Source organism: Mastigoproctus giganteus, chromosome 6, assembly GCF_048544385.1.
Source record: "Mastigoproctus giganteus isolate SK-2022 chromosome 6, ASM4854438v1, whole genome shotgun sequence".
Classification (NCBI taxonomy): domain Eukaryota; kingdom Metazoa; phylum Arthropoda; class Arachnida; order Uropygi; family Thelyphonidae; genus Mastigoproctus; species Mastigoproctus giganteus.
The window spans coordinates 128,479,825-128,499,303 of record NC_143580.1 but is presented as its reverse complement, the minus strand read 5'-3'; the positions used below and the strand labels follow the sequence as shown (position 1 = coordinate 128,499,303).

The 19,479-nt window shown below is 37.2% G+C and overlaps 1 protein-coding gene across 1 annotated transcript in view; it reads right to left on the bottom strand.

Moving 5' to 3' along the window:
• Nucleotides 1-3,522: 3,522 nt before the first annotated feature.
• Nucleotides 3,523-19,479, bottom strand: part of pall (F-box protein pallbearer) — a 141,425-nt gene continuing 125,468 nt past the window's right edge. The window contains exon 5 of the mRNA XM_090375333.1: nucleotides 3,523-4,002. Within this exon, the coding sequence (XP_090231459.1) occupies nucleotides 3,589-4,002 (414 nt within the window). The 3' untranslated portion in view covers nucleotides 3,523-3,588. The remainder of the gene's footprint in view (nucleotides 4,003-19,479) is intronic.

Sequence of the window (19,479 nt, the reverse complement as noted above, 5' to 3'; positions counted from 1 at the left end):
GCACCTTGACTCACTCATGATCTTGTACTTTGAACAAGAATTAGCTGTCAATTAATTACAATGATTAAGTTTATAACACCTGGGTAGGTGATGGAACTTTAATCTGTTTTTGTCAATTTGAGTTAGCTCATTATCTGATTAAAAATAAAGATTATGAAAGTAGACTGTACCTTTGTATATGCCTGGTTAGTAAAAAAAAAAGTAAACTGCAGCCATTATCAAGGGATGGAAGCCTCCTCAACAATTTATGCTGAGGGAAATGGACCATAATCTGCCATGCTGGTCCAGTGCGGGTTGGCAGATTGACCGTATTTAGCAGTCAGGGCTTGAACCCCAGTCTACTCAAAGAGCGTGTGCTACTGCACTCTTGCTCCTGACCATTAGGTATTGTTGTGTCTCATTTTTTAAGTTTGTATTTTTTTTTAAAGTAGAGTTTAGTTAAGTTTTAGTTTCTTTGATGAATAAAAATAATGTCCTTTATGATTGAGTATTCAAAATATGTTTGATTAAAAAAAAAAAAAAAAAATTCTGTGCTGGTACACCCTAATGAAATGGACTGCACGTGCCTATGAATCAGAACTGGCAGAGCATGGCTGCGGTGCACTCAGTCATATAGTGACAGGAACTTCACAGCAACAGGAAGGAAGGGAACTTTGAAAAAAAAAAAAAAATAATAATAATAAATAAATAAAGCCTTTTACATTGAAAAATTTAGTCAAGTGCCATGAATTAATACTTAACAAAATTAAATAAGGATTAATGGAACAGAACAGTCTCTGAGAATGGTAAACTGGTTTACAGGAGCCTCATAGCATGACATCAGCAATTTGAAAAAGGAAAATTGTAATCCTTGTTACCCATGCATGTGAAAAATAACTTGGCAAAAGTGTTAGTATAGTTTATTTCTTGATTACTGCATTGTTTTTATGCAAGTATTTTTAAAATTTAAAATATATTGCAATAAACTCAAAGTACCAGTTTAAATTTATGTGAATAATGAATATCGGATAATAAATAAAATCATATTTTTTATACCAGATGGACTCAAATGTATTCTACATGGAGTTCTGAAAGTTCTTACTACACTAATTGCTTAGTTATAATCAGTTTCCTTGATGTTCTATTGTGGGGGAGGGAGAGATTAGTATAGCTAATTTTGGCACCTCGGCCATTGCTGAGCACTACTGGAGTGAGCAGCATTTCCACTATGACCCCTGGTCTAAAAATTGAAATTCTAGATTATGCTTTTGATACATGCCATTTCACATGGTTAGATGCCTTCCATATAGCAATGGCCATCCATTCACCCTGGGACTCATTCACCCTATGATGGAGGTCACTGTTAACTTGCCAACTCCCACCCTGGGAGATGGCAAATTAACAATAGAGCTGCTAGGCATTACAACAGCAATACAGAGTCCAATGATTAAAGTCTTCTATTTCTCTTACTATTCCTCCCCCGTCTTATATTTTTTTTTTATGCGAAAACATCTATGGTGGCACTAGAGTAAATCAATTGGTAGCGTAATTTTCTTACGATAACAGAAATGACATCCTATTAGGTGGCTGTTAGATTTTAAATGACAAATGACACCACTTCCTAAATGTTGCTAACGATGCTAACTCAGTCATTAATCTTGATTCAGTTGATTTAGTAGAGTAAGTTCACACTAAGGTATGAAATGACATCACTTCCTAAATGACACCAACTCAGTCACTAAAGTTGATTCGGTAGAGTAAGCAGAGGGTAGTAATATTATGCAAAAATAAAATGCAGACTTTAATAAAATCTGCTCGAGATTTTGATCAATATCAACCTTCTAAGTACCATATGTAGGTTTCAATCAAACCATTCAAAAATTTAAACGCTTTTACTCTAGTGCCGCCATAGATGTTTTCACATAAAATAAAACATCTTTTGTGTGTACAGGGGTACGTGCTTTTTTTTTTTTTTTTTTTTTATCCTTTCGTCCCACTACACAGATGAGTTGATCACACTTGCATGGGATATTACTTTACAATATATATTTGGTTCACTATCCTTGACCTCATCAAGTTGAAGAAGCCCGCCACCTCGAAAGCTTCTCGTTTTATTTCATGTACAGTGCATGTATATTTTAGCACTTTTATTTGATTCTCTTATTTTATATATTTTTTAATTGTATATAATCCAGTTTTATTTTATGCAGTCAGTGATTTTAAATTCTTATATATATTTACTTATGTTTTTAATTTCTAATTTTGTATCATTGTTTATTTTAATAAACCACATGAATCAGTAAAGGCAATATTTCATTATCATGTTTAATCCTGATACCTGAGGACTCTTTTCTAATAAAATACACATATAATTCTCAGAACATAATATTACCACAAACAGGAATACTTATACTTACTATATTATTTATGTTTGTTTGTACACCTGTGTGATCATGCCAAGACAGACATACAAATGGTTTATAAATGCAAATAGCTGGTTTAAAAGAAGCCAGGGAAACAAGATGTCCTAATAATCAACTGTGAAAATTTATAATTTTTATTTTAATACTGTCAGACCACTTAAAAGAAGGAAGGAAGGACACATTATTGCACTGCGTCACTTGAGATTTCTGTCAGATCAAATTTTTTTTTTCTCTTATTAAAATTTTTTTTATATTTTTCAATGTCGGAAGATTAAAAAATATCTGCCATAAATTGCATACATTTTTCTTATTATTCAACTTAGACTGTAAAATGATCAGTCAATGTGCACTAGAAAATCAGGAATCTACTATTCAACAGAGGTGATAGTGCAACACATGGCATTATACTTTGATAAATATATTTTAACTTAATTCTGAAAGCAAAGTTGAAAGTATTTATAAACACTATCTTTAAAACTAAGTGCTAATGATGATTAGATGAAATACCATCTCAAAATGAAAACTTACATCTCAAACATATTAAACATTCTCCTCTCCATGCACTGATCATTTAAATTACATTGTCACAAATGATGATTTTCATTTTACAACTAATAATAACACTGTTAGGAGTCACCATACTGTGTAATAACATACCTTATAAAATGTACTTTGGCAACATTTTAAAAATGAAGGCATTATACACTTGAATTCAAGGTTCAACTCAAAGTGTTTATACATTATTTTCATTATTATCAATTTTATTTACCTAAAAAGAGAAGATATATCTAAAAATATAAAACCAAAATCTGATTTTTCATAATAAATATATACATTTGACTGTCGCCCCTTATTTCTTATTTTATGACACTGAATAAATTGACATCCTACTTTTAACATATTCAATGACAGACATAAACAGAAAACAAATATACATGCATCTGCAAATATTTTCTGGTATAAAAAAAAATAAATAAACTTATATATTAGTAATAGTATCAAATACAAATTTCTATGTTTTACTAGAGAACAATGAATACCATGTTTATACAAAATTCAAAACACTTCCTTTGTTCACAAATTTTAAAAAAAGTGACACTATATTTTAAAGTCTGTTAACTTAAAAAAAAAAAGTTGGAGATGGCTGATACAAAATAAGAGCTTTAAAAGCTTGCATTTTAAAGTCCTAACAAGTTTTCATTGAATTTCCTTTTTGCTTCTTTGGCAATGAAACACATTCACAATAATCAGCAGTAGCAGTTCTTTTCTGGGTCAAAGGTTTATCATAATTTGGTGTTCCTGAATCATGCAGTCTACTATCAGAAGACTCTACAGAAGGAACTGGATATCCAGACAAATCCTTGATTTTGTTAATTGGCAGAGAAGACTGTATAGTAATCACAGCTGGATTATCTTCCCTAGAACGACTCAGTTCTGCCATAATATCAGCAAAGTGTCTATCATATTCTAATAATTTTCTATTCACTTCATTAATTTTGCCTTCTTGTTCAGTAATTCTTGCGCCCTGTTCTGCAATAATACGATTTTGCTCCATAATTCTCTTTTCTTGTTCTTGGCATTTTTTCCTTTGGTCATTGAGCTGAAAAGTAATAGAAGGGAGAGATATGTATATATAAATATATATATATATATATATATATATATATATATTTTTAAAATTCTCCTTTTGTTAATACCATGTCTATTTTGTATGTATGTACCTCTCTACACAAAAGTGTTTTTAACTGATACTTCGATATAACAGAAAGCAGCAAAGGCATGATTTCCAGCTTCTGAGTTTTAGAAAACTGGAGATTTTGTAATTTTATCAGAAAAAGGCAGCAAGAAAGGAGATTATCAGAGAAAACAGAGGTATAAGAGAAAGGAGATTTCTTTAAATTCAAACTTTGGACTTCAAATTAAATTTCACTAAAAATACACAATATATTTTTTATTGATTAATATACTTATATATTTTTAAAATTTAAATATCATGTTTATGACTGACTGATTTATTCTGCTTTAACAGTTCAGCTTGTTTTTCTTCTCCCACTTTCTTCCTGCTGCTACACTGCAGGAAGAAGTGGAAGTAGAAAAACAAGTAACCCGAACCTATAAAGAAAGACAACATCAGTGGTTGTCCAGCATTGTGCCACTTTCAAAAAAAAAAAAAAAAAAAATACACATATATATATAGTTAGTAGTCATGAAGGGCAATGTGCTAACGTTACGGTACTAGTAATGCTAATTATGGAGAACAAAGGGCAAACGGAACAGAAATCACTATCACAGTGAACAAAGAAGGGAGCTAAGATAAAGGAGAAGTAACATGGAATAATAAGAATAACTTAGTGCTGTTTGTCCTGTGACGCTGAGGTCACAGGACGAACAGCACTAAGTTATTCTTGTTATGACTAGCAAACACAAATAGAAATATAAACAAAAGATATCTATTAATAGTTAAAGCAAAGCTAAGTAATATTTGACAGATGCTCTCAAAATATTCCAAAATGAGCATTTGCAACCTTTATACAACAGTTTTGGTAAACACGACAATCATGGCTGAATGTTATCAGAAACCCTCAATTTGCTTCAGTTTATCATTTTAAATGGAAAACAAAATGAAAAGTTCACCAGGTGCAAACTAATATTTAGTTGAACTGGCTCTGGCCCAGATGACAGCACACACTGTCGAGGCGACAAGTTCAATTTCTGAAGAAAATCAATTGATAGTTCGTGGTTCTAAACGCGAATTATGGCTTCCTGAAGTTCACAAAGGGTCTTTGGTTTCTTTCTGGCAACTGCAGATTCCACATGATGCCAACAGTTCTCTATAGGATTCAGGTTCGGGCTATTTCCTGGCCAGCTAACAGTCGTAATGGACCATTCTACCAACCATTTTTTCACCTGTAACAAATGTAAACGCATTACTGTCGAACCTCCAATGCAGAAATGAAGCTAAAGTAACTACAGAGGTACCTACTTACACTTTTTGTCCGATGACAAGGAGCAGAGTCGTCCTGAAAGATGCAGTTACTTGGCAGCAATTTGAAATGGTCTCTAATGGTTGGCAGCAATTTGCCTTCCAATATAGCCAGGTATCCACTGGCATTTAATGGAACCTTTTATAAACTACAGGCGACCTACTCCGCGATATGAAATGCACCCCCATATCATTTGGCTGGTAGCGAATTTCACTGTAGACACCATAAAGTCTGGATGGTATTTTTCACCACATCTACAGCGAATCGTTTGTCTCACATCAGAGCAATGCAGGTTGAATTTTTTTTTTTATCCGAAAAAATAACTGGCTTCCACTGCTTGGGGGTCCATTTGACATGCTCTTACACCAAATTAATCAGGCCTTTTTCATTTTGTGTGTGAGGAGGGGCTTCTTAGAGCGACGGGGTACAAGTCCATTTTTGAAGAGGCATCTTCTGACTGTTACTGCACTTACTACCACTCCTGTATATTCTTCCCATACCCTTTTCAGCTCAGACAAAGAAGCTTTACAGTTTTTCAAGGCATAAACGCTTCAAACCGCAGCCCTGTTTTGGCGTAGAGACTCGTTTGCATCCGGTTCCTTTTTTCCTATCAGCAGAACCAGTATTCTTGACTCTGGAAAGAAATCTACTCACTGTCGACTGATTACAAGACACTCTATATGCAATATGACGGAAAGAAGATCCTTCCTCACATAAAGCAACAATAGCACTCTTTCTTTGTGGTGTCAACTGCACGTATCTCGCCAACCTAACACAAACAAGGAATGACTGCAACTCTTGCAGAGCATGCTTAAAAAGCTGAAAGTAACAACTGATGCAATATTACGTCATCACCTATGGGTGTAAATCTTATCTGATGCAATCTGTAAGAAATATTGCCATATACTTACATTATTCGGACGAAAATTACAATTTTAAGGGGTAATGCACTTTCTTTGAACACCAGTGTATGTATGTATGTATGTATGTATGTATGTATATATATATATATATATATACATACATACATACATATATATACATACATACATACATATATATATATATATATACACACACACACACAGGTAATCACCGTATAACACAGTAGTTTGGTTCCTACAAAATCTCGTGTAATGCAAAACCATGTTATACGGGACTCAAAACCAGTACAAAAAGGAGGGTTACTTTCCAAACGGTAAAAAAAATGCCATTTTTTTTTATAACTATAGGAAACTTAATTTTTATAGTAGTAATAACTTAATATTTTAACTAAGTTTTAATAGTAGTAACTTAAATAGTAATAACTGAACAAACTGCGATACTTATATGTCAGATAATGTACGTTCATTTAATTTTCTTCATCGCTGCTAAGCACAATCTCTTATGTAGCATCTAGATTTCAGGTACCTTCTGCTCTTTAAAAGTTACAAACTGGATGCTTCAAATTCAAAATTTTTTATGATCTCAAACAAGCACAATTTCAATAGCACCCAGGGGTCTCCCAACAAAATACAGTGACCTCCCCCTTTAAACAATACGTGAAAATTGGAAGAATATTTTCCAGTTAGCAAAATAAAAATAAATTTACACTTACATACATGGCTTAATTAATACATACTGTAATATGTACATACTAATTGATATTTCTGTTTGCTGACTTTTTTTTTTTGGTGGTAAAATTTAAAACAATAAAAATGATAAGCAATTCATAACAAAGAAAAGGGCATGCACAAGTGAGATACGGAGTAATGAGTTTCTGAAATTTTATTTATGTTTTTTATATGACTGGAAATTTCATGGAAGGGGGAAACACATTTCACCATAATAGCAAATGCAAGAAGATCAAGTTTACTACCTGTTTATAATTGATTACACTAACAGAAAACACCAACCAATAAACCGGATAGTGCAAATTGTTTTGATTGTTTTAAGGTAGTGACCTCCAGATATGTGCTTCACAAAAATACCAGGAAGGCAATAACAACTAGCAAGTCAACAGCAGGGATTCACAAAAAGGAATGGAAATGTTTAAAATTATATCTAACATAATAGCAGGGTTTTCCCAGCACAAAAGCTCAAAAATACTGTGTTATGCGAGATTTCCTGCAGATCTCAAACCACGTTAGAGCGAAATCGTGTTATTTAAGTACCAGGTTGTGCGGGATTGCTGAAATTGTCAAACTGTGTTAGAGCAAAACCATGTTGTAAAAGTACAGTGTTATACGGGGTTGCTTGTGTGTATATATATATATATATATACATATATATATATATAAAGATAGATAGTTTCAAAGACAGTGGTGAGTCACCTGACAGGTTCTCATGTGCATTTTTCTATACAAAAACCATAAAAAATTAAAAAAATCACTTTAGAAATTGACTATATTTTGGAGGGTAGAAAAATTTCAGATTTTTAATCACAGATTGACTGTTAATGTTGGAATGCTATTTTTGAGTCACCTGTCAGGAGACATGTTACTCCCTCCAGTTTTTTTTTTTTTTATGAAACCACAAACATGAGAGGTATTAGAGCCTATAGTGCATGGGTTGGAGTTCAGAAGACAAAAGAAGGGTATTTGTTGATATTAGACTGACTTTAACTTCTGTAGACTGTAATTTTCAGGATATACGTATGAAGGAAGGTTGTTCCAGAAAATGGCAGTTGAATAAATAAACGAGGATGATGAAAAGTTGGTTCTGTAGTTCGAAGTTGGACAGTAAATGGATGTCGGCTGGTGGCGGCATGTGTTCGGACTCTTTTGAAAGAGAGCAGGAATTTTAGAAGCCAATTCAGAAAAACAGTACCCATGGAAGTATCTATAGAAAAGCCATGCAGAAGAAACAGTACATCTATCAGAAAGTGAGCAGAGAGACTGTTAGAGATGAGTCACTAATTAACCTAACTGCCCTCTTCTGATTGGAATCTAGAAGCCTAAGAGAGGTTTGGGGACGCGGCCCCAGATGTAGGAACAATATTCCATGGTAGGGTGGATTAGCGATTTGTACAGAGTGAACAGCTATTTGGAAGAAAAGTAATGCCGAGAGCAAAAGAGGAAATCAAGTTTTTTAGATGCAGAGGAAGCAATATTTGTAATTCCCAAATAACACCAAATACAAAGGGTAATCCCCAAAAGAGATATCATTTTGCCTAGAAATTGGAGTCTCACTAAAGAAAAACATAGGCACAGAAGAATCCTTTTTGCGAGATATAAGACAAGACTGAGTTTTAGAAAGATTGAAATCAACTAAGTTGTCTTTGCCTCACTGGAGAATTACCTGGAGATCAGCATTCAAGGAATTGATAGCAGATATTCAAGAAGTTGAAGCTGATTGAGCAGGGCGAGGTTTCTCAAACTGAAAAGTAGAATCCAATGTGCTATCATCAGCAAAACTATGAATAGGATTTCAGGTCAATTAAAGATCATTAATATAAAAGAGGAAAAGAGTGGGAGAAAGAACCGAACCTTGGGGGACACCGGCATTAGTGGAGAAGTTAGAAGACAGAGAGCCATCTACCATCACCCTCAGTGAACAGTCAGAGAGAAAAAACTGGATAACCAATTACAAAAAACAGTTGGCAAGCTATAAGATGGAAGCTTGTTTAGAACACCTTTATGACAAAATGACAAATACGATCGAAAGCCTTTGAGATATCAAGAGCAACTGCTTGTGTTTCACTGAATTTTTCCATTGAATTTGTCCATAAATGGGTAACATAAGCCAAAATATCACCAGTGGATCAACACTGATTGAATCCATACTGGCGATCAGACAGAAGGTTTCTAGAGAGTTTAAGAGTTGGAGGTTAATTGATTTTTCCATTACTTTAGAAAGAGTAGAAGTAATTACAATGGGATAATAATTGGATGGGAGTAATTTGTCACCCTTTTTAGGAACTGGCTGGATATGAGCAAATTTTCAAGCAGAAAGAAAAACACCTCTGGAATAAGAAATTGCAAAAGGCGGCAAAGAACAGGAGTAAGTTCAAGAACACGTTTTGAGAACAAGTGGAGAAATACCATCAGGACCTGGAGCTTTCTCAGCATCAAGATTAGTCAAAATCCTTTTGACGAAAGATCACAGGAGGCATTAAATGGAGCATGTTGGGAATGGTGAGAGGTGTTTTACCAAGATCATTAATACATGAGTGGGAAGAAAAATGGGATGCTAGCAGGTCAGCTTTATCCTTGGCCGAAGTGACAACAGAAATATTTGGGTTTGACAGCAGTGGGAGCAGAAATGGGCAAAAGTTGCGGCCAATAGCTTTGGCAAGAGACCAGACTGCTCAGCTACCATTAGAGCAAGAAGTAAATTTTCTACTCTTAGCCTGTTCAAAATCTAGTTTGGACTAATTAATAACTGCTTTACAATTTTTGCAAGTTCTGGTGTAGTCAGAAAATTAAACTGAAGAATTGGAAGCAAGCCAATTACAATATGCAACATTCTTCTCTTGAACAGCCTTGGCACATTTATTGGAAATCCAAGGTTTATATAAAGGATGAGATTTTAAAGTGGAGTGTGGAATAAAAGATTCCTTCCTGCCAGAATAATTTCACTGACATGATCAGAGCAAACGTTGACATCAGAAGTTTTGAAACAATAGTCCAACCAAGGAAAAGAAATCAAGCAGATCATCCCATTTTGTATTCTTGTAAGGCGAAATAACATGAGATAAAGGCTCCATTGGCAAAGAGACAATCACCAAGTTGTGATCTGAAGTGCCTAAAGGACCTCTCACTTCGACCGTGTACTTAGAAGGGTTGTTCGTGAGAAAAAGATCAAGCGTGTGTATGGTTTGGATTGTCCGGTATTCTGGCAGGTAAGTGAATAATCTATGCAAGGTCATTAGTAATTGCAAAAGCCTCAGCATCTCGAACAGCTGGGTCTGTGTGACTAGAAAACAGAAGTCAGCCGGAGTTATGAACATTAAAATCAACAAGGAAATTTACCTCATTATTAGGAAAGTTGGACTGGAGAAATTCAAGTTGCAAAGAGAGGAAGTTGAAGAGTTCCAAGTGATTAGTGAGGTAGAGAGATTTTAAGCCAGAGAAGATCAAAGAGAGGAGATTCCAAATTATGAAGTCTCTGACAGGGAATATCGGAATGGACATATGCAGAAGTACTACCGTTGAGGCAAAAGGAATTATTCAGCGAATAATCTGGGCAACTGAGATGAGCCATGGTTGAATCGACCAATAACTCAGATACCGTCAGAAAAAGTACATAGGGTTTGGCAGACTAAGTGGAAATGGACATCACTGTGGTTAGAACTGAGACCATATATATTTGTGAAATGAACTAGGAAGTGTTTGGGAGGTTTAGATCTTTCCACAAATAACTTTGCTGCATCAGTTTGAGAAAACATGGTGTAATCAATGGTAAGAAAAAGTTGTGGGGGGGGGAAGAAATGCTGCATGAAGTAATGAAATTTTTGGATGTGGCATACACATGGTAAGAATATACCAAGATCCTTGACATAACGTGGCCTCGACAATGCCTACTGCATACACACTACTCGGACTCCCTCCAGTCACTATCTGGAAAGGCACCGCCATAGCCAGGTGGGTAAGAGCAGCAGTGTGTAGCACACGGTTCTTGATAGGACTGGGGTTCGAGCCCATGAGCAACAAATACAGAGGATACGGAGAGGTCAGGGAATGACCACCGCATATCCCTGGAGCAATATGGCCTTAGTTGCTAATGCTCCTAAAAACCAAATAACAACAACTATCTGGAAGAGTAAAGGTAGCAAGATTATATACTAGCTGATCCGGAAGCCTTCTAGACTTGAACCTCAAAAGACATCAATCATATTGCATGATGCAAGAGATGGGGAAGTGTTGACCGAAACTTAGCTCTGGAGACTAAACATGGGTTCCACCACTTCAAGCCTCCAATAAGTAAAGTGGTGGTATTGCACCGGTTGATGAGAGTCATCTACCACCCAGTATTGTCTGGTAACACAGAGGGGTGGCATTCTTTGGTGTGGTGTGGGCACCACAACTCAACCCCTGCTTATGTTGGTTCACCCCTCCTGCGTGGTCACCGACAGTGTGTTTGAGCATGGGGGTTATACTAACAGTCCCACCATCGTGAAGGGGCAAGCACAGGATTTAGCTGTCACAAACCGTCTGGACTTCACCAAAATTGGGTCCACTTGACTTGAGTATCATCCGAATATCAGTTCCATTAGCGGTTTAGACTCCCAGATAGCAAGCACAGCTTTTCTGGTATCTCTGAGAAAATGTCTGTGACAGCCTCAAGGACCAGATTAAACAAGTTGCTACATATCACAGAGTAATACTCTCTTTATTACATTCCACATATTTTACATAATGTAGTTTGATTTCATTTAATTTTGTTATGACAGCACAGGGCACAATGCACCAAGTCAAAGTACAGGGCTGCCATAATTAAAGTATCCCTATTAAGAGCTCTCTGCAGCTCTAAGTAATGGCACTTGCTCTAACGTTTTTGGCCAGAATGGAAGTGGAAAATGCCTGGCCTTGGAACATTCTTTGGGGAGATGAGGCCTATTTTTATCTCGATGGGACTGTGAACACTCAAAACTGCCGAATATAGGCTTCAGAAGCATCGCATGGTATTCAGAAAATCCCATTGCACTTCCCGAAAAATCACCGTCTGGTGTGGTGTGACTGCAGCCACCTGTTCCATTACAGATATCATCACATGCTGAGCAGTATCATCATTCCTCGACTGCAGCAAAGAGGATCCCTGGATGAGACAATTTTTATGCAAGATGGGACTCCTCCTCATATCGCACAACAAGTACAGCAGCTTCTCCAGCATCACTTTACTGCAGAAAGAGTCATTAGTCATTTGTTTCCCATTGCATGGCCACCTCGTTTGCTTGACCTTAAACTGTAAGATTTTAGTATTAGTAATGGACGCATGGTGCAAGAAAGCCTATGGCTTATGCTGTACCAGCCAAAAAAAACACCCCCGAACAAAACAATGATAAAAAATAAATAAATAAATAAATAATAATAATTAATAAAAAAAAAAAAAAAGGAAACTAAACCTATCATTCTATGCACTTCCCTGACACGAAGGTACTATCCAGATGACCTTTGAATTTTGCCAAACTGTCAGCCTCTACCACCCATACAGGCAATTTATTCCAGTAATTTATAACTCTCTGGCTAAAATAAAACTTCCTGCAGTCCAATCTAAACATTCCCTCCCCTCCCCCCTGTAACTTGAATTTATGGTCCCTAGTTCTAGCATCATTTATAATCTTGAAAATTTCGTCCTCATTCATTTTACTGATGCCTCTCAGAACCTTAAACACCTCAATCAAATCTCCTCTAAGGTATCTAGTTTTCAAACTCTGTAACCCACACATTCGAAGTCTTTCTTCAAAAGGATGCCCTTTTGCCGATCTCACCAGGCGATTGACCCGTCTTTGCACTCTTTCAAGAAGCTCGATTTCTTTCTTTAGGTGCAGTCTCCATACTTGAACACAGTATTCCAAGTGTGGTCTAACAAAAGCCTTATATAATGGGATTATCATGTCCCTATCTCTACTTGCAAAAGTTCAACAGATCATCGATAAGACATCATGGGCCTTCCTTGCAACCTGTTTACAATGCTCAGAGAATTTCATGTCTGATCGTATCACCCACGTACTGGGTTTAGTTGAACTCCACCAAGTGAATAAGTTATTTTGGGATTACTGTTTCCCAGGTGTAACACCTTACACTTTGTTGGATTAAAGCATAGCTGCCATTTTTCTGACCATTCCTGAAGTCTATCTAGGTCTCTCTGAAGAAGCTCAGCTTGACTGTATGAAAATAAAATGAAATTAAATAAAACAATGTCGAAATTATTCCCTAAATCCAACTCGTGAGCGACCCTTTTGAAATAGCGAACCAGATTTGTTAAACATGATTTTCCCTTTACAAAACCATGCTGAGTATCCTTGAGAATTTCAATTCAATCCAAATGATCCTGAATTCCACTCTTGATCATTGCCTCCATGATTTTCCCTACCACTGAAGTCAGACTGACAGGTCAATAACTTCCCACTTCACTTTTAGAGCCACCCTTATGTATGGGAGATACACTGGCACTTTTCCAATCCAAGGGAATCTCCCTAGAGTCTAGTGATGCTCGCATAATTAGCCTCAATGGTTCAATGCACTCACTTGCCGCCTCCCTTAAGATTATGGGGTATATTCCATCAACTCCAGGAGCCTTACTGGCCAGTAGGTTCGAAAGTTTTTTCATTAAATAATCTTGCGAAATTTCAATATCATTAATTACATATTTTTCAACTTTGCTTCCACAATTTCCCATTGCCACAAAAGGTCTTTCATTTGTAAATATCGATGCAAAATAACTGTTGAGTTCATCTGCAACGGCAGCCGGTGTATTTAATAATATCGCCTTTCCCTTACGTAAAGGTCGGATCTGGCTTGTCCTGCTTTTCTTGGCATTTATATACGTGAAGAATTCCTTATCCCCTCTCTTTGCTCTTTGCTAGTGATTTCTCATAAGCCAGTCGACATCGCTGGGCAGTTCAGTGTTGAGTCAGCTAGTGTGACATAAGCATTGGGAGATCAAAATTGAGAGTAGGAGTGTGCTATAGGCCTATTGACTCTGATGAGTATAATAAGAAACTGTACAGGGAAATAGAGTGGGCCAGTAAATCAGAGAGTCTTATAATGGGGGATTTTAATTTCCCAGATATTAGCTGGAATTTGGGGGCTCGTTACTCACACGCTAGCAAGGCTTTTGTGGATTTATTGGATGATTGTTTTCTACATCATTCACATCGGCAACTAGAGGGAGTAATATTCTTGATTTGATTATCAGTAGTGATTCTTCATGCATTAAGAATCTGCAGATAAATGAATCACTAGGTGGCAGTGATCACAGTGTGCTGAAGTGGGATTTACTCAAAGAGGTAACTACTATTAGGGGTAAAGGGAAGGGTTATTGCTTTCGTAAAGGCGGCTATGATGGACTGAGATAGTATTTAAATTCTATACAGTGGGACCAACTGATGATGTTACCAACAGCAAATTCAAAATGGGAAGCATTCAAAGAACTTATCTTGGAAGCTACTAGGCTTTGCATATCAACTAAGAAATATTGTTCAAGGTTTAGGCCTAAATGGATGTCAGATGAACTAATGAGACATATGGCAGAGAAGAAAAATGCATGGGATACATACAAATTAACACGTGACACAGAAGCCTATGATAGATACAAGTTGATCTGTAACCAAGTTACAAAGGAGGTTAGGCAGGAGAAGGCAGATTACGAGAAATCTTTGGCATGGGATGCAAAGAAAAACAGCAAAGAGTTCTTTACTTATGTAAACTCTAGAAGGAAGGGGATGAATCAGATTGGTCCACTTGATATCGATGGGTCAACTGTTGATGATCCTGCTCAGGTAGCTAACAAAGTAAATGAATATTTTGCATCGACATTCACACATTAGGAGTTATTCTGCGAGGTATTCAACTCTGGCAGTAAGTTAGAGAATCTTGTAATAACTGAGAGTAAAGTAGAGGAGAAATTGTTGAAGATAAACACAAGAAAGGCACCTGGGGTGGATGGGATCTATCCTGTTATATTAAAAGAGGCAGCAAATAAGTAAGCAAGCCCTTAGCCATAATTATGAGAGCTTCCTTGGACTCAGGGGAGGCACCCAGAGACTGGAGATGTGCAAATGTGAGCCCAATTCACAAAGGAGGATAAAAGACTGACACAAGTAATTATAGACCTGTGAGTAACTTCTGTTCCAGGAAAATTAATGGAGGCACTGGTTAAAGAAGCACTGCAGGATCATCTAGAAAAGACTTCAGTTATAGCTCGGACACAGCGTGGTTTTGTTAAGGGGAAGTCTTGCTTGACCAATTTGATTGGATACTATGATGCAGTCACAAAAGAACTGGATGCAGGGAATAACTTTGATATTATATACTTGAATCTTAGAAAGGTTTTTGATACTGTTGCACATGGAAGACTGCTTCACAAATTGGAGCAGTGTGCAATTGTAGACAAATTGCTGTTATGGATAAAGGGTGGTTGAGGGGGAGAAGACAGAGAGTGGTAATCAATGGACACTTCTTATCGTGGACTAATGTTATTAGTGGAGTCCATCAGGGTTCAGTGTTGGGTCCATTATTGTTTTTTGTATTTATAAATGATATTGATGATGGTATATCAAGCTTAATGTCCAAGTTTCGGACTATACGAAGGTTGTCAAGGACACTACTGACACTATGCTGCTGCAACAGGATCTGGAAAGGTTGAGCAGATGGGCTGAGAGGTGGCAAATGAAGTTTAACATTGACAAATGTAAATACTACATATGAGAAATAGCAACCCCAGAGCAACGTATCAACTCTGTGGTACTACACTGACAGTGGTAGAGAATGAAAGGGACCTGGGGTGGTTGTGCAGGCAGATATGAAGTTCTCTGAGCAGTGCAGACTGGCTGCAAGAGTAGCTCATGGTGTATTCTCAATGATATATAGGAATTTTTCTAGCAGGGATAAGGAGGTGATTATTCCGTTGTATAAGGCAATGGTCAGGCCACACCTAGTACTGTATACAGGCCTGGAGGCCTCATTTCAAGAAGGATGTAGAGCTGCTAGAACGAGTACAGAGAAGGGCAACAAGACTAGTGGATGGAACAAAGGGGTGCTCTTACGAAGAAAGGCTTAAGTTTTGCAAATTACAGTGTCTGGAGACTAGGCACCAGCGAGGTGATCTGATAGAGGTGTATAAAGCCTTGAATGGTTTGAGCATGCTCAATGCTGATGGAATTCTTCCTCTTGCTCAGAATAATCACCTGAGAGGGCATAAATTCAAATTGAGGAAAGACAGATGTAGGATAGACGTGTGGAAATTTGCCTTTAGCCAGCTGGTGGTTGGTTGGTGGAACAGACTTCCATCCCTTGTTGTGGAAGTTGATAGCCTAAATAAGTTTAAGGCTCAGCTGGACAGGTATTTCGAACGAACGGAGGGGTGAAGTGGAAGTGGTTTTTTTTTGGCTGATGCTGCATAAGCTTCCTTTCTTGCATCAAATGCTTCTACTAATGCTAACTGCTTTTGACTGTCGAACCTTTTCTGTGGCTCTATTACAGATCACCTTGTAGCTATTATAGGCTTCAGTACTTTTTATTGCTCTGTAACCTTTCTATGCCACCTTTTTCTGTTCAAGTAATGTGGTAACTTCACTATTCATCCAACTTGGAACCCTCCTCATGGAGTATTTTTTTAATGGTATATACGCATTCAAGGCATCTATGATTGTTTTAAAAGCATACCACAGTTCAAATGTGTTCATTCTCTGTGCGATATCTACCCAGTTAATAGAGGCCAGTTAATAGTACCTTAAGGCATCGTGATTTCCTTTTCTGAAATTGAAACACATTCCTTTTTCTTTTACTGCTGCTACCTCTCTCATCATCATCCACCGTAGAACTCCGTGATCACTTCCTGCTACTGGTTCCTGTACTGTCAGCCCTGTTATGTCATCTCATTCATGGGTGATGACAAGGTTTAGGATATTCTTTTCTCTAGTACTTTCCCTGACATGTTGATACAAATAACAGTCATCTAGTTGATTTAAAAATTTAGTTCCCCATTTCGAGTTTCCTTCCCATTTTCTCCAATCAATTAGAGGCAAATTGAAATCATCCATAAGACATTGATGCATACTTGCCAATTCCATTTGAATGTAGAGGCTTTTGTCATAATCTTCACAATCACCTGGTCTGTAGATTACTCCTACTCGCATTATACCTTTGTTTCCAACTATCTCACACCATACAGCTTCTATACTAGCATGTGAAACGTCTGAATCCGGGAAAGCTATCGTCGCACTCAGGCTGCTTCTGATAAGAAGCATTACCCCACCACCCCTCCTATCTACCCTATCCTTCCTAAATACATTATACAAGCCGTACTGAAACTCATCAGCCCCAACTTCCGGGTGACACCACGTCTCCGTAAGCCCTATTATGTCCGTGTTACTTGTTTTAACCAGCAGTTCGAATTCGCTCATTTTATTGACGACACTTCTAACATTACTGTATAAACAATTAAGACTTACTGTTCTTATATATTTAACAACCCTAATGCAACCCTTGAAGTTTTTTAGGCTCTCTTCCCTGGCATTAGCTACCCACTCACGTGAAACGTTTCTACCCCCAGAACATCTAGATAATGCATCCAGTTGGGGTAACAGATAAGAACTCTTAAGGTATGTGCAAGAGTAACTTTACCCAATATTATCAGATAAACGCGTGTTAGTATTACCCACAACCCCCTCCCCCCAACTAGCAGTTTCCCTGAACTTTTAAGGTATCCTCAATAATACTGGCAAAAACTTTTGCACCACCTTTGTTTAAGTGTATCCCGTCTCTAAAAAAACAAATTCCTTCTACCTACACGTGTGGGCCATGCTGATAGAAATTTCCCCCTAAAGCCTTGCGCGCCTCCGTAGCCAGGTGGGAAGGAGCAGCAGTGCGTAGCACACGCTTCTTGATTAGACCGGGGTTCGAGCCCATCACCACCAAATACGGAGGATGCGGAAAGGTCATTCAGGGAATGACCACCGCATATCCCGGAGTAATATGGCCTTAGTTGCTAATGCTCTTAAAACCAAATAACAAACAAATAATAACCCTAAAGCCTTGCAGAGTCCTTCAAGTCTTGTGTTAATCCACAAGGCTTTTAACATATAATCCCTCCTATATAATTACTGCTCCTTCAATCATTGTATCCCTTTCTGTGGCATACTAGTTCATCATTACTTTTGTTTCAGCCATATTCATCTTTAGTCCAAATCCTTACTAACTCTGCATAACTTACTTGATTAAGATTTTCCTCTAATTCTTTGGGATCGTGGCTTATGACCACAATGTCATCTGCAAATTGTAAATGGTTTAGGTACTCTCCATTCATGTTGACTCCTTTCTGCAACCAGTCTAATCTCCTGAAAGCTTCATCAAGAGCAGCAGTAAACTTCAGAGTTCAGGTGGTAGATGACTTTCATCAACCACCACTTTGGTTATTGGAGGCTTGAAGTGAAACCCATGTTTAGTCTCTAGAGCAAAGTTTCCGGCATCCCCCTCTCCCCCCATACTTCTCCTTCAACCCATGCACGGTACTAAGTACTATAGGTTTTGATACCTTTCATGTTTGGGGGTTTCATAAAAAAAAAAAAAAAAAAATATGTCTCCTTGTCAAACTCCTTTCTCAATTTTAAATTTTCTACTGTCTTTGTCTAGTCTAACAAAGGAGGTAGCATTCTCATATATTTTCTTCAAAATCATAATATATGGGATATCTATGCCTTGTCTTTTCAGTGCCCGAAAAATTGCCTTATGCTGTATAAAGTCAAATGCCTTTTCATAATCCACAAATGCCAGGCATAATGGTGTTTTATATTCATTTGCTTTCTCCATTAACTGTGATGTTATGTGAAGGTGATCCATGGTTGAGAATCCTGTCCTAAAGCCAGCTTGCTCTTTTGGTTGATTCTCATGAAGTATTCTTTCTAATCTGTTAGTTTAGAAAGAATACCCTTGTGAACAACTTGTAAATGTGGGATAACAAGCTAATTGGTCAATAATTTCCAATTTCGGATTTATCTCCTTTCTTATGCAGCAAAACTATGATTGCATTATTCCACTCCTTAGACATCACACCTTTTCTAATGCATTTTGTGAAGAGTCTTGCCAGTTTTTATATCATGTCTGTTCCTCCCAATTTTAACAACTCTACAGTAACTTCATCTTCCCCCGGGGCTTTCTGATTCTACATTTTCTTCAACCCATGTTCTACCTCATCAGGAAGGATATTGGGTATATTGTATGTGTTACCAGGACCGTGCGGTAGATTTTCTCAGTATGATGCAAGTCTTCGAAATGCCGCCCCTTAAATGTTTTTTCTTTAAAATAACCTTCGATTGTATTTTAATTTTGCTACTTATGCCGCCCCCTTACGGTGCCACCTGATGTGGCCGCCTCTCTGTATCATAGCACGTCATGGCCCTGTGTGTTACTAATTTGCAATCCATCGTCCCCACTGCTGGCATCATTCCC